General features: G+C 41.8%; 1 protein-coding gene across 1 annotated transcript; it reads right to left on the reverse strand.

The window, feature by feature from the left end:
• Positions 1-1,195: 1,195 nt before the first annotated feature.
• LOC121368183 (glutamate receptor ionotropic, kainate 3-like) lies at positions 1,196-11,660 on the reverse strand. The gene is made up of 6 exons (XM_041492814.1): positions 11,305-11,660; positions 6,631-6,669; positions 5,560-5,751; positions 4,860-5,196; positions 2,867-3,627; positions 1,196-1,832 (listed from the first exon to the last, which is right to left on the reverse strand). The coding sequence occupies exons 1-6, from the start codon at positions 11,362-11,364 to the stop codon at positions 1,767-1,769; spliced, it is 1,455 nt and encodes a 484-aa protein (XP_041348748.1). The 5' UTR covers positions 11,365-11,660; the 3' UTR covers positions 1,196-1,766.
• Between the last annotated feature and the right edge of the window lie 2,758 nt (positions 11,661-14,418).

Below are 14,418 nucleotides of genomic sequence, written 5' to 3' on the forward strand. Positions count from 1 at the left end.
TAATTAGATTGACCGAGGGCGATCGATCCTCCGACCCTTGGAGCACCCCAGGCGAGGGCGAGAACTCTAACCGACTGAGCTAGATCCCGCCCTTTGAAAATGTCAAAATGTACAGTGCAACAATAGTGTTGCATTAGTCAATATTAAATGTTGTCTAAGCGTTTGGTAATTTGACATATACTTTTAGAGAGAAAACACGCTACATTTTTCCTGTTAGGTCAGGTCATAGGGCTTTACGTGCACATTCAGAACAAGCTGTTGTAGCGCACGCCTGTCCTGGGCACAAGAGCATATCGAATTTTTCCTATTAGTAGCATGGAATCATGGCCTTTGGTAGACCAGTTGTGATGCACGAGAAATAGTCCAATGGGTTCACCGACGGGGATAGATTTCAAAACGACCGCGCATCAAACGAACGTTTTACCACTGGGCTACTTAACCACCCCCCCCCCCCCCCCCCCCCCCCCTCCCCCATTAATAGAGTAGTGTACCAGAAATCGTATGAACTTTGAAAGCCTTTGAGATTGTCATCTTGGTTTATTGGTTTGGTTTGCATTGTTTTGTGTGTTGTTATTTGTTTCTTTGTTGTATGTGTGTGTGTGTGTATGTTTGAATGTGTGTGTGTGTGTGTGTGTGTGCGCGCGCGCGCGCTCGTGTGCGTGTGTTTGAGAGAGAGAGAGAGAGAGAGAGAGAGAGAGAGAGAGAGAGAGATACTCTGTCGGTCTGTCTCTCTCCGTGTGTGTGTGTGTGTGTGTGTGTACCTACTCAAGGCGGGTTGCACCCCCAAACCTGATCCCCGACATCTTCAAACCAAATGCCCTAGATTCGACTCTGAAAAGCATATTATATATTATTAAATGTGAAGAAATAACACAACTGCTAGTCGTGAAAATTATATACTACATAATTTTATTTTACAAAATAACACTAAAGAAACATTGTTACTTCTTAAATCTTGGGTAACCAAGTATGTCATCACTATTATTTTTACATCGTCGAGGATACAATATATCTATCTATCTATCTATCTATCTATCTATATGTGTGTGTGTGTGTATGTATGTATATGTATATGTATATGTATATGTATATGTATGTATATATATATCTATCTATATATATATATATATATATATATATGTATATGTATATATATATATATATATATATATATATATATATATATATATATATATATATATATATATATATATATATATATATATTACTGAATTAAATTTTATAAAATCATACGTACATACATAACATATTATGTCGCTTGCATAACCCTTGCAATTAAGAAAATGTCTACGGCAAAAACACATGCTGTGGAAGAAAACAAATCAAATATAGTTCATAACGAACAAAAAAATTAAAAATGCCGTGGATAATTAAAACTCCACAGCAATCTCCACGGCATTGTCGATTGCCGTGGGTAATTGCAGGGGTTGTGCAAATGCTTAAAGATCCTCAGTTGAACATTCTTCAATACTAAGACTCGTGGGCGTGGAGTAGAATGTGAGTTTTAGTTAGTCTGGAGTTGGCGACACTGGTCCGTTTTCGAGTTTTAGTTAGTTTGGAGTTGGCGACACTGGTCCGATTCCGAGTTTTAGTTAGACTGGAGTTGGCGACACTGGTCCGCCTCCGAGTTTTAGTTAGTCTGGAGTTGGCGACACTGTTTCGCCTCCGAGTTTTAGTTAGCCTAGAGTTGGCGACACTGTTCCACCTCCACTACCACTACTGCCACTGTTAACCACGAAACACCTCTACTTGTCATCTTCAAAAGGTTCCTCAATTCTCTGCTGATTTGGCATTCGACTTCTCGATGGAAACTGAGCAGAAAAAAAAAAAAAAATTGCAGCCATTATGGGATCATGAAGAAGTTTAAAGTTGGTTTTGTTTAACGACACCACTAGAGCACATTGATTAATTAATCATCGGCTATTGGATGTCTAACGTTTACAGAGGAAGCATGGTACATTTTTCCATTAGTAGCAAGTGTTCTTTTATATGCATCATCCCACAGACAGGATAGCACAAACCACAGCCTTTAAAGTGGTGGTGCTCTGCGTGGAACGAGAAATAGCCCAATGGACCCACTAACGGGGATCGATCCTAGACCGACCGAGCATCAGGCGAGCGCTTTAGCAGTGGGCTACGTCCCGTCCCCGGCATTACGATGAAATATTGGTATTGTAGCGTCTTGAGGTGCACTAAATCAACGACAGATATCAGGATGTCCCGAAGCATTGTCTTACAAAGTACAAAGAAGTCTAATGATATAATTTATACATACCATCATTGTACAACAGTTACTGTTCTAATCCATATATACATTGTGTAATAATTAAAGTTGTATGTCAATATAATATATATTCGCCACAAAACATTAACCATTTACGATCGACAATTCACCTTATTGCAATTGCAATGAATAAGATAGGCAGCTACCCATTATTCGGGTATTGGATTTTGCAATAACATAATCATCATCATCATCATCGTTATCATCACTGTCATCATCATCATCATTGTCATCATCATCATCCTCTCAATCATCATAATCATCATATATCATCATAATCGTCGTCTTCATCATCACAATCATCATAGTCATCATCATCATCATCATCATCATCATCATCATCGTAAAATTTAATTCAAGGTATAATGAAATCTTTTCACAAGAAAATTGAATAAAGTGTTTTGTCATTAGGCAGTGTTAAGAAGCAGAAGACGAAGAAGAAGAAGAAGAAGAAGGAGGAGGAGGAGGGGGGGGGGGGGGGGGGGGAGGGGGGGGGGGGGGGGGGGGGGGGGGAGGAGGAGGAGGAGGAGGAGCAAAAAGAAGAAAATCCAACATAGTTACCTGAAGCCCTCGCCGTCTAGCATAAAATACTTCGACCACCATGATGACGATGCTGAACACACAGCCAAGAACCAGCAGAATTAGCGCGGCGCCGAACGTGCGCAGTGTTACAGCCGTCTGCATCTCCACGTCGGGTTTGGCGCCAAATGCGTCAAGGAACGCCAAGCCGTGGAAAAATAGTTCCTTGTTTCTCTTCTCATTACAGCCACTGTACATCCACTTCTGCTTCGTCTCATAGATAAAGTCGTTCTCTCTCATCTCCAGAAGGTGCTGGTTGAACTCATCACAGACTGTGCTGTTCAACTGACAAGCGAATCCGTACGCATGCTCCGTGAGTGTATCGCCCACCACGACCAGGTCACATGGTTCCTGTTCTGCCGCCATTTCCGCCACGGGTCCCTCCGCGATCATGGCGTAGCCGCCATCAGACTCACGGACCCTCTGAATCCCTTTGTCAAAGGTGTCAAAGAAAGCGCTCGGGGTGGCACTGTTCATGGCAGCGAACAGACGTTTCTCCAGAGTCCTGTTAGACTTTTTGAAGTAGTTGTAAGTCGACCCTTTACTGTAGGTCCCGTACTTGACGCTCGTCTGTTTGGATAATTCCTCAAACGTCATGAACGGCATGGACCGGAAGTTGGGTTCCCTCGTCAGAAACAAGGCTGTCAGATTGGCTGTGAACGTCACGATCGTCAGCATACAGAACACCCACCATGTGGCCGCCAGGACCCGCCCTGATAGTGACCTCGGGGCGGCGGTGTAACCTGCAACGAAGAGAAGTGTTTCTTATCTAGACGAAGTACTTTCAAAGGCTAGAATAATAATGACTGTTATTTAATACCATGATTATAGGGTGTATACTACCAAATCAAATCCCATAGACGACAATAGTAACATATGTGGCTAAAACTCCTACCTGCAACGTATCAATCGACATAAACACCACGGATATAAATACTACCACCCCTCACCCTTAAAGTGAATCACAAAAAAGTGGGTGTCAAGCTGCTCATTTCTGAGATAACGGGTAGCGTCTATGACTACCCTAGTTCCGCACAAAATTTGAGTACTTTTTTTTACAGGTACACCATGCATGTTCCAAGCACAAGGCTACTTGACACAGTGGTACTAGATGAAATAAAATTGCATACATTTTTAGCCCAGATAAAACTAATTATTTTTACAACCAACACACTCATATTTATAACCAATCACAGGACTTGTGGTGTTCACTTCTCAATTAAAAAGTTGGGTGCACCTCGAACTTTGACCCAGCCGGAAGTTATTTGGTTTAGTACTACCTATAGGATTAAGAGCAAAACGTTTCCATTTTTGTTTTATTGTGGTATTAACTACAAAATAAAATTCCTGTCCTGTCTTGTTCGGATATGTTAGTGAGATACCAAAAGCTTTGATAGGAGTTTATGAGGGAGCACATATGGACGGGCTCCCATTTTTGTAAGGCTGGGGAAGGGCGGTGGGGTGTGGGTGTGGGGTGTTGGGGTAGCAAGCTTATTTTTGCCCGAATTAATCGAAAATCCCCGAAACTGGATAACAACATTTCTTCATATTAGAATTACTGCCAAACAGCTATACAGGATTGCAAACTACGCATTACGCATTTTTACATGGATTATAACTAATTTTGCTGGTAGAATGATGGAAACACATGGAGAGAGAGATGGAGAGAGAAATAATGAGAGAGAAATTGAGAGAGAGAGAGAGAGAGAGAGAGAGAGAGAGAGAGAGAGAGAGAGAGAGAGAGAGAGAGAGAGGGAGAGAGAGAGAGATATGGGAGGGGGAGAGAAATGGAGAGGGATATACATATATATATATATATATATATATATATATATATATAGCGAGAGAGAGAGAGACAGAGAGAGAGAGAGACAGAGACACAGACGCACACACACACACACACACACACACACACACATAGAAACAGTGAGAGACACACACACACACACACAGAGAAAGATAGCTGGCTGTTTACCTTGCCAGGTGAGCGAGCTGAACGTGTAGAGGAAGCTGTTGAAGAGAGTGAGGCCCTCGTAGGTGGCCGCCTTCCCCACGAACTGGTCGTCCTCGAACGGGCTGAATCGGCCGATGATGAAGAACAGGACGCTGACCCCGGCGAAGAACAGGATGATGACGACCCAGAGGCCTGGCGTGAAGGGTCGCAGAAGTAACATTATGGGCGCGTTGTTCGTCCAGCCGGCCGGCTGTCGGTAGAGAATCTTCAATCCTGCCGTCATGTATGGCTGGCTGTACTTGACCACCTCGGCTCTCTTCGAGGCAATCGTGAGAGGTGCGGCGGCAATATCAGCTGTCTACAGTAGAGAGGAAGAAGAGGAACACATCAATTTAATGTTGTTAACTACTAAGATATGGTTGTTTCAACAGCTGATCTAAGTGGTAGAGAGAGATAGAGGAAGAGAGAGAGAGAGAGAGAGAGAGAGAGAGAGAGAGAGAGAGAGAGAGAGAGAGAGAGAGAGAGAGAGAGAGAGAGTGTGTGTGTGTGTGTGAGAGAAGGGGGAGGGGAGAGAGGAGATTGAGCTAGACAGAGAGATATGTCGTGGTGCACTGACTGAAACGTGAACTATACCACTGACGGGGATCGATCTCAAACCGACCGCGCATCTAGCTAGCTAACGCTTTACCACTTAAGTGGGTTACGTCCAGCCCATACATACCTTGTTGACGAGACTACCGATGAGTCCGTTCCAGAGTCCGGGTTTCGTCTCCCACCCGTACTTCCCGTCATCCACCAGCGTCATCTCGTAGGTGAAGGTCATCCGCCGAGACAGTTCATCCAGCACGTCCACCAGGATACCCTCGAACCGACTGCTCTTCTTGTCCGGAACCACCGAGATGTAAGGCGGCGCCTGCAGTTATTAATATATGCATACTTGCATACACGCACACACACACACACACACACACACACACACACACACACACACACACACACACATGTACATAAAGTACACTTACAACGAACATGTTTAGAACGAACTACTGCATAGAACGAACTAATCGTAAAGTCCCATTTTATCTCCGTATACATTAGGCTAATAACCAACTTACGCAAATGTGTACAAAGAAAGAGAGAAAGAAATGTTTTATTTAACAACGCACTCAACACATTTTATTTACGGTTATATGGCGTGGGGTGGGGGGGGGGGTGGAGTCATGATCAACGCCCCCCCCCCCCCCCCCCCCCACACTCCGAGTGATGTTGCAAATCTTTAATTTCAGGCAAAACCGATAGAGACATTCGAACAAAATGATGTACTGACCTCTAAACCTTTGATCATATAGTTCCATCATTTACGTCAAGTATTTTGTGTGAATTTATCTACAGCAACCATAAAAAGTGATATTTGGTGAAAAGACATATACGTTTACACTGAATTTAAGCTACAGCGAAAATACAGAAACGAAGTTTAACATTTGAGATGGGACAGTAATGTTAAATGTGAATATAAGATTACGTGGTACACAATCAATGACAAGTCTTCAATCAGTCTATCGGGAACTGGATTACACGGGACCATATGCACCATCCCACAGACAGGATAGCACATACCACGGACATTCTTAAAAAAGAGAGATATATTCACTTTTCTTCAGAATCCTTCATTGCTCATTTAGTACAAATATTCTAATTAGGCCATGACCCCTGACCCCACCCCGTTTCACAAAGTGGTGTATACTGCAGTAAATAGTTCATCAGAAATTTTATCTGCTGACGTCAAACATACCGGAAGTGTTGTCACTTTGTAGTGCTTCGGCGATGCGGCCTGAAAAACAAATGAAAAGAAAATACAGAATAATAAAAGTAAAATAATACACACCCTTGACATAGATTAGCATACAGAATAAAATTATTGTATATTGGTAAATTGTATATATTTTCACAATGTTTTGCTTATACTCTCTTCATACATGTCAGTGTTATAGCCACTTAACGTGATCGTTGCTTATCTGCGTCAAAACCCATACCGCGAGGATACATACATAGATATATATCACTGGCGTAGGGGGGGGGGGGGGGGGGGGGGAGGGACATGTGCCCCCCCCCCACTTTTTGGCACCTTCCTACGCTCGTGTGTGTGTGTATATATATATACATATATATATATATATATATATATATATATATATATATATATATATATATATATATATATATATGTGTGTGTGTGTGTGTGTGTGTGTGTGTGTGTGTGTATGTGTATGTGTATGTGTATATATACATATACATATACAATATACACATACACATACACACACACACACACACACACACACACACATATATATATATTAATTTCAAATTTACCAATATACACATATACACAGATTGTATTTATGTATACTAATCTGTGTCAAGGGCCTGTGTAAATAATGAATGAAAATAAAATGCACTTGCGAAAGGGGCATGTGTGTTACTTTTCTTGATCCACTAGCAGCTGCGATATAATATATGTGCCCCCCCACCCCCCCCCCCCCCCCCGTCTACGCCACTGAAATGTTAATTTAACAACACAGACTGACACGGACTGACCCGAAACAAACATCTGTATTGCCATGCCTAATATATGCGTGATCATAAAGGTAAAATTCATATTTATATTTACGTGTACGAGCAAGCATAAATAACAGACTGGGACAAAACGCTGAATGTATGACTACGCATGCGTGAAATACACAATGGCAGGATCATCCACGTTGACGAGAGTGCCTTCACGAGTGCCAGTGCTAGAACTAGCAGGTCAGGTCAGGTCAGGTCAGGTCATAGGTTTTAACGTGGACATTGAGAACTAGCTGTTGGCGCACACGCCTGTCACGGGAGCAGGTGTCGACTTTCGCCAGCGCCTCCACCCAGGGCAAGAAAAGATTTGGGGTGGGAGGGTGAGGGGGAACACAAGCAGCCCAACCAGGGTCGGTAGCGGGCGAGGGTTGGGTTTTGGAGCTATTGAATTTGCAAATGTCCCGTTGGATTAAAGACAATAGAAAATGTTGCGTAATTTTTTGAAGGTAATTTTGACGCATAATTTAGAATGGTTTATCAAAATTGAAAATGGAGCTAATTGGTTGATTTGACTTAGTTGATTGAAAGGTAGCTTCTTGCTGGAACATTTTGGGACTGGGTAGAGTGTGCCGGTCTTCTTTTGTCCGACTCCCTCTGGGTGCGAGATAGCCCGAGTACTCTGACTGTAAGAGAGCTAGACGGACATTTGGACATAAACACGCTCTCATTACAGTCAGAGACCAGCCTATGTCTTTTTTTGGCAATTCCTGACTACCAAACGGTAGGCAACGAGTCCCGCTCTAATACCACAACAATCCTATGTTTGACGTCAAATACCTTTACATCAATCATTTTCGAGTTAAGTGATACAAAAAAATCCACATATTAATCACTAATACACATACTACAGAAAGAAACCCGACAGCACCCACATTCAGCTACGCTTCGTGACACTCCGTCGCAACAATTACAAAGCTCAGGCGATCTATTTCGAGACTGGGCGATTCCGCCTTGTGCAGCAGTTACAGGGGTCGTCTCATAAGAGGAGGCAGTACGTAGCACATACTTTTGCCGTATCCTGTCGATAACACCCCAAATGTATCCTTCAAATTCAAAATGGAATCAATAATGTGTAATTGTTTTGGTTTAATGACGTAATGAAATCCAAAATTCATCCAAAACGGCATTAGCCAACTCTTCCATGTTGTAACTTCGCTTGATATGAGACGGCCCCTGTAACTGCTGCACAAGGCGGAATCGCCCAGTGCGCGATCACGTGGTCTACCTCTCGAAATAGATCGCCGAGCTTTGCAATTGTTGCGACGGAGTGTCACGAAGCGTAGCTAAATGTGGGTGCTGTCGGGTTTCTTTCTGTAGTAAGTGTATTAGTGATTAATATGTGGATTTTTTTGTATCACTTAACTCGAAAATGATTGATGTAAAGGTATTTGACGTCAAACATAGGATTGTTGTGGTATTAGAGCGGGACTCGTTGCCTACCGTTTGGTAGTCAGGAATTGCCAAAAAAAGACATAGGCTGGTCTCTGACTGTAATGAGAGCGTGTTTATGTCCAAATGTCCGTCTAGCTCTCTTACAGTCAGAGTACTCGGGCTAGGTGCGAGAGAACAAGTGTTGGAAGGTGTGGGATTTATATAGTCTAGAGCCCGCCCTGCTAAACTTCATGAACACGCGTCTGACGTCATATATGGGGTGGGGGACGTAGCCCAGTGGTGAAGCGGTCGGTTTTGGATCGATCCCCGTCAGTGGGCCCATTGGGCTATTTCTCGCTCCAACCAGTGCATCACGACTGGTACATCAAAGGCTGTGGTATGTGCTATCCTGTCTATGGGATGGTGCATATAAAAGATCTTTTGCTGCTAATCGAAAAGAGTAGCCCATGCTGTGGCGACAGCGGGTTTCCTCCCTCAGTATCTGTGTGGTCCTTAACCATATGTCCGACGCCACATAACCGTAAATAAAAATGTGTTGAGTGCGTCGTTAAATAAACCATTTCCTTCCTTCCTTCCGTAAATAAAATGTGTTGAATGCGTCGTTAAATAAACCATTTCCTTCCTTCCATATATAACGTGTGACAACGCTACCCCTACCCACCGCTACATGGACAGAACTCTCTGGCGAAGTCAGAGGCTGTGCCCACGACATGCGTGCTTGAACAGTTATCTGGTGGAAGCATGCCAAAAATTACCCCCCCCCCCCCCCCCCCCCCCCCCAACACACACACCAACAACAACGCTACCTGCGGTTAATTTAGCGGTTCAGCGACTCCCGTTTAGAGACGAGATTATCGTGTCAACTCGGTGAAATTTAATACCATAAGAGGTGTGGGTTGTCGTGTTACAAGATTAGGAGTTACAAAGCTCGACTTCGAAACACAAGCTCAAACCATGATTTACATACCTATATCCACTAGGGTTCAGGCATGTTGAAACACAGGTATAAAGATCCTTTTGGCGGGTGGTGTGAGGGGAGGGGGAAGACGAAGTATATGTTTGTCGCTTGGCAACAGACATCTTCTGGGGAGGGGAATAGGTTTAGCTCAGTCGGTTGAGTGCTCGCCTGAAGTGCTTGCGTTGCAGGATCCAACCACCATTCAACTGATTGGGGTTTGTCTCGTTCCAACCAGTGCACCACAACTTGTCAAAGGCCGTGGTATGTGCTTTCCTGTCTGTGGGAAAGTGCATAATATAAAACATCACTTGCTACTAATGGAAAAATATAGCGGGTTTCCTCTCTAACCCTATATGTCAGAATTACTGTATGTTTGACATGCAATAGCTGATGATTAAAATTAATCAATATGCTCTAGTGGTGTCGTTAAACAAAACAAACTAATTTATTAATCATCGGCTACTGGAAATGTTTGTCACATAGAGAGGAAACCCGCCATTTGTAGCAAGGGGGTCACATAGAGGGTAGTATATACCATAGCCTTTTATATACCAGTCGTGGTGTACTGGCTGGAACGAGAAATAGCCCAATGATCCCACCGACGGGGATCGATCCTAGACCGACCGCACATCAGGCGAGCGCTTTACCACTGCGATTAGTACATCAAAAGATATGGTATGTGCTGTCCTGTCTTGTTCAGTATATTTTCCACACTGGCTCCCATTTTTGTGGGTGGGTGGGGGCAGACTGGCTCTTGCCAGACTTAAACCAAAATGTCGGAGCCTGGATAACATTCTTTCATATTAACATTACTACCAAACAGCTATATAGGATTGCAAACGAATCATTACGCATTTTTACATGGATTACAACTAATTCGAGAGTAGAATCATGGAAATACATGGTAAAAGGTATCAGCACATTTACTCCGAATATCTGTATAATTTTTATCCGAAGTTGATATTTGGCTTCAGCACCCTCCCCCCCCCCCCCCCCCCCCCCCCCCCCTCCTACCCTTAAGCGTACGAGGCAGTACTGGAGCAAATCATCAAATTCGGGCAAACACGATAGTGAAATTCGAACAAAATAAGCTGGCCCGACCTCTTTTAACCATATTCTACCCACAATATTGTTCCAATCCATGTAAAACTGTATAGTGATTCGTTTGCTACCCTATTTAGCTGTTTGGCATTACTGCTAATACAAATAAATGTTGTTATACAGATTCGGGCATTTTTGTTGAATTCAGAAGAAAAAAAATCGGCATGACCACCTACAAAAATGTGAGCCCTTACGCCTATGCGCCCCACCCCAGTGACACCACCCCTCCTGTCTCGCACGCTTATGTATACACTGACTAACAACGTTGGGTCATTGCCTTATAAAGGTCATTCATAACTATATACCAATCTCCAAACCCATGGGCCACTGCGAGGGTCAGTAAGAGTATAATATTTTGTTACATACACATACTCGCGTGTCTTTACTTACCTCGACAACAACAGTTGAAATGCAAACGAACAAACACAAGTACACCTTGCGTACTGCCATGTTGTACCCGAGTGTTTCCAGGTACGTTACAGGTGTGTAAAGCTTCCTTTGTAGCGGGAAATGGAACGTGTCGTTGTAAGGTGTTTTATTTTTAGTCGAGCGGTAACTAGGGCGAGTATTTGGGACAGGTTGCCATTCGCATTTCAGGCCAGTCTAAATTAATGTTCAAATCGTTCCTCCACCCCGCAATCGTGTTCAAGCCCGGGGGAGGTGGGGAAGGGGTGGGGCACTGGGTCCCTTAATTGAGGACGAAAATATACTCTTTTGTCCTACTCCATATAAATAAAGATAAAAATCTGCCTTGTGCCCCCCCCCCCCTCCCCCCACTAGAGACTTGTTTTCTACCCAAATATATCTTTCTACAATTTTTATAAATATATATTTTTACAAACAGGATTAACTTTAATTATCGGTGTACTGTAGTTAACACGTCATTTATTATACTACTAACTAGAATCATAACAACCCATAAAAAAATAAAAATAAAAAATAAACAAAAAAACCCCAACATAACCACCCTAATGTAAATTTAATTTTAAAATATACATGCTTTACACTCGGTAAATTCGAATTACTGACTTGAAATTAAATCGGTGTATGTTTGTTTCAGGGGCCCCCCGTCAACCGATCACATGTACTAGAAATCTGACTCTACCAAGAGCAATGTCCTTTGCTTTAAATCACGTGGCAGTATCTACGAGTACATGGCTATGTTATTAACGAAAACAAAACCTGCTTTACTAAATTACGTTTTTGTTTGTGTACGCGTTTACTGTGATATCAACATGTATAAACATTATACATTACACAGTAAACATTATATATATTAGACAACGCGCCTATTATTTTTCCTGTACGTGATCAAAACGACGACAGTATAAATACATTTCGCGATCATTACGTGCATTGTACGAAATTAAACAAACAAAACCGACGATTGGCTCAGTGTAAAGATAACCAACCAATCATGTTTCAATATGTAAAAAGTATTCTAGGAAGTTCATTGTGAAGAGAATGGAAAGATTTGTGGCGTTGTGGATTGGATTCAATAAACAATTAAAATGGCGGAGTTAAAAAACAAACAACACAAGCGTGATTTGTTCAGTTTAGGGGCGCGTTATTTCGCGCCCGTCAGATTGAGTTGACGGGGGTTCACGGGCGTGATAGAGCTCGCGCCCGTCAAAAACGAAGGTCTGGTATCAAACTCGCCGTGCAAGCGCGACTCGTGAGATATGATTGCAAACATGAAATATCCTCTATATATTATACTCAGGTGAATATATATGTTATGCGAACGGATTTGCTGACATGAGTAAAACTACCTCCAAGATTAAATTTGCACCTAGTCTTGGGGTCATACAAAAGTTTATTTACATATGCAAGTTTCCTTCATATTATGCAAATGCGCCATGCGAACCATTAGCAATGCTTAACACATGAGTATTGTCCAATTCACTTAAGATTCTCTGAGTTATATATGCCTGTCACCCCATAGGCGTACGGGCTCCCACTTTTGAAGTGGGGCAGGCTGAGTTTTGCCCGAATTAAACGAAAATGCCCGAATCTAGATAACAACATTTATTCACATTAGCATTATTCCCAAAGAGCAATACAGGGTTGCAAACGAATCACTACGCATTTTTATATGGACTATCAGGTTAGCACATTTTGCCCGAATATCTATTCTTTTTGCCCGAATTCGAGGTTTTGCTCTAGCACTGGGGTGGGAGGAGTCCCCAATATCTAAACGCTTGTTGTGTCACCCCATTACACGACTAACACTCCAGGCAACGTGTTGCCCCCCCCCCCCCATCCCTCTACCCTATAAAATCCTGGATACGCCTAGGCATGAATATTTAATATTCAGATGAAAGTTTCAAGTGACCTGCGTGCGTGTCTAGACACTATTGCCAGACGTTGACACATTCGAGTCAACATGATGGTGTTTACCTAGATATAGACTTACCACAGGTTTTTAAATTTATTTTTTGTTTCTTTTGGGGAAACTCAAATAGAACGGAGCGTACACCATCCGTAAAGCGTTCGCCAAATGCGCGATAGATGTACAAGGCAGTAAAAAGCGGTAAACACGAAAAACAAATAAACACCACCTACCCACAAACAACCCCCCCCCCCAAAAAAAAAAAAAAAAAAAAAAGAAGAAAACCTCTCCAAAACCAAGAAACAAACACAAACCCCAAAATCCCCAACCCAACAACTTAAAAACAACAACAAAAAACTAAACAACTTAAAATACAATAAAAACAACAACAACAAAAACAAACAATATTACACATACTACAGAATTATTAATGGTCAATAGTCAATATTCTAATATCTTAATTGGATCGCCATACCTTAATTACCTTAACGTCTGGCAATAGTGTCTACCTTATTCACTACCTTAATTATTTTTTCATAACGAGATCTACAGCTATTACTGGAATATTTCATTTCATCCAGCAAATTAATATTGCTGCATGACTGGTGTTACTATGTTAAAGTGACAGACCCTAGTTTTTATACACTACGACATATTTGTTACTATTAAAGCCATTTTTTTTTTTATCATTTAAATTAGAAGTACTTTCATTTTATTATTTATAATATTAAGTTTGATACACCTGAAGTGGTTCTGGCCACCCAGGTTCATGTATAGACCTACAGAAAATATACATCGTGAAATTATTTTTAAAATGTTACATTTACCCGCATTTATCACGATGATTTTTACTTCTAACATGCTGGAAATTGCATTATTTTACATCTATAATCCGTCCCTTCCTCCTACAAAAATGTTTTTTGTAAATAATTTCACGTTTGTTTGACATAAGAAGAAAAGTAAACGTGTTAGGAAATAGAAAAATATACTAATTTTGCTTGCAATTTAGGAAAGAGTCGGCCCAGAAATAAATAACTTGATTTGACATAAGAAGAAAAGTAAAAGTGTTTTGAAAATAACAAAAAAACACTATTTTTGGGTGCAATTTAGAATACAATCGGCCCAAAAATAAATAACTTGTAGTAAATATCATAGTATGAAAAAAGGTGTTC

The sequence above is a fragment of the Gigantopelta aegis genome, chromosome 1 (genome assembly GCF_016097555.1).
Source record: "Gigantopelta aegis isolate Gae_Host chromosome 1, Gae_host_genome, whole genome shotgun sequence".
NCBI lineage: Eukaryota > Metazoa > Mollusca > Gastropoda > Neomphalida > Peltospiridae > Gigantopelta > Gigantopelta aegis.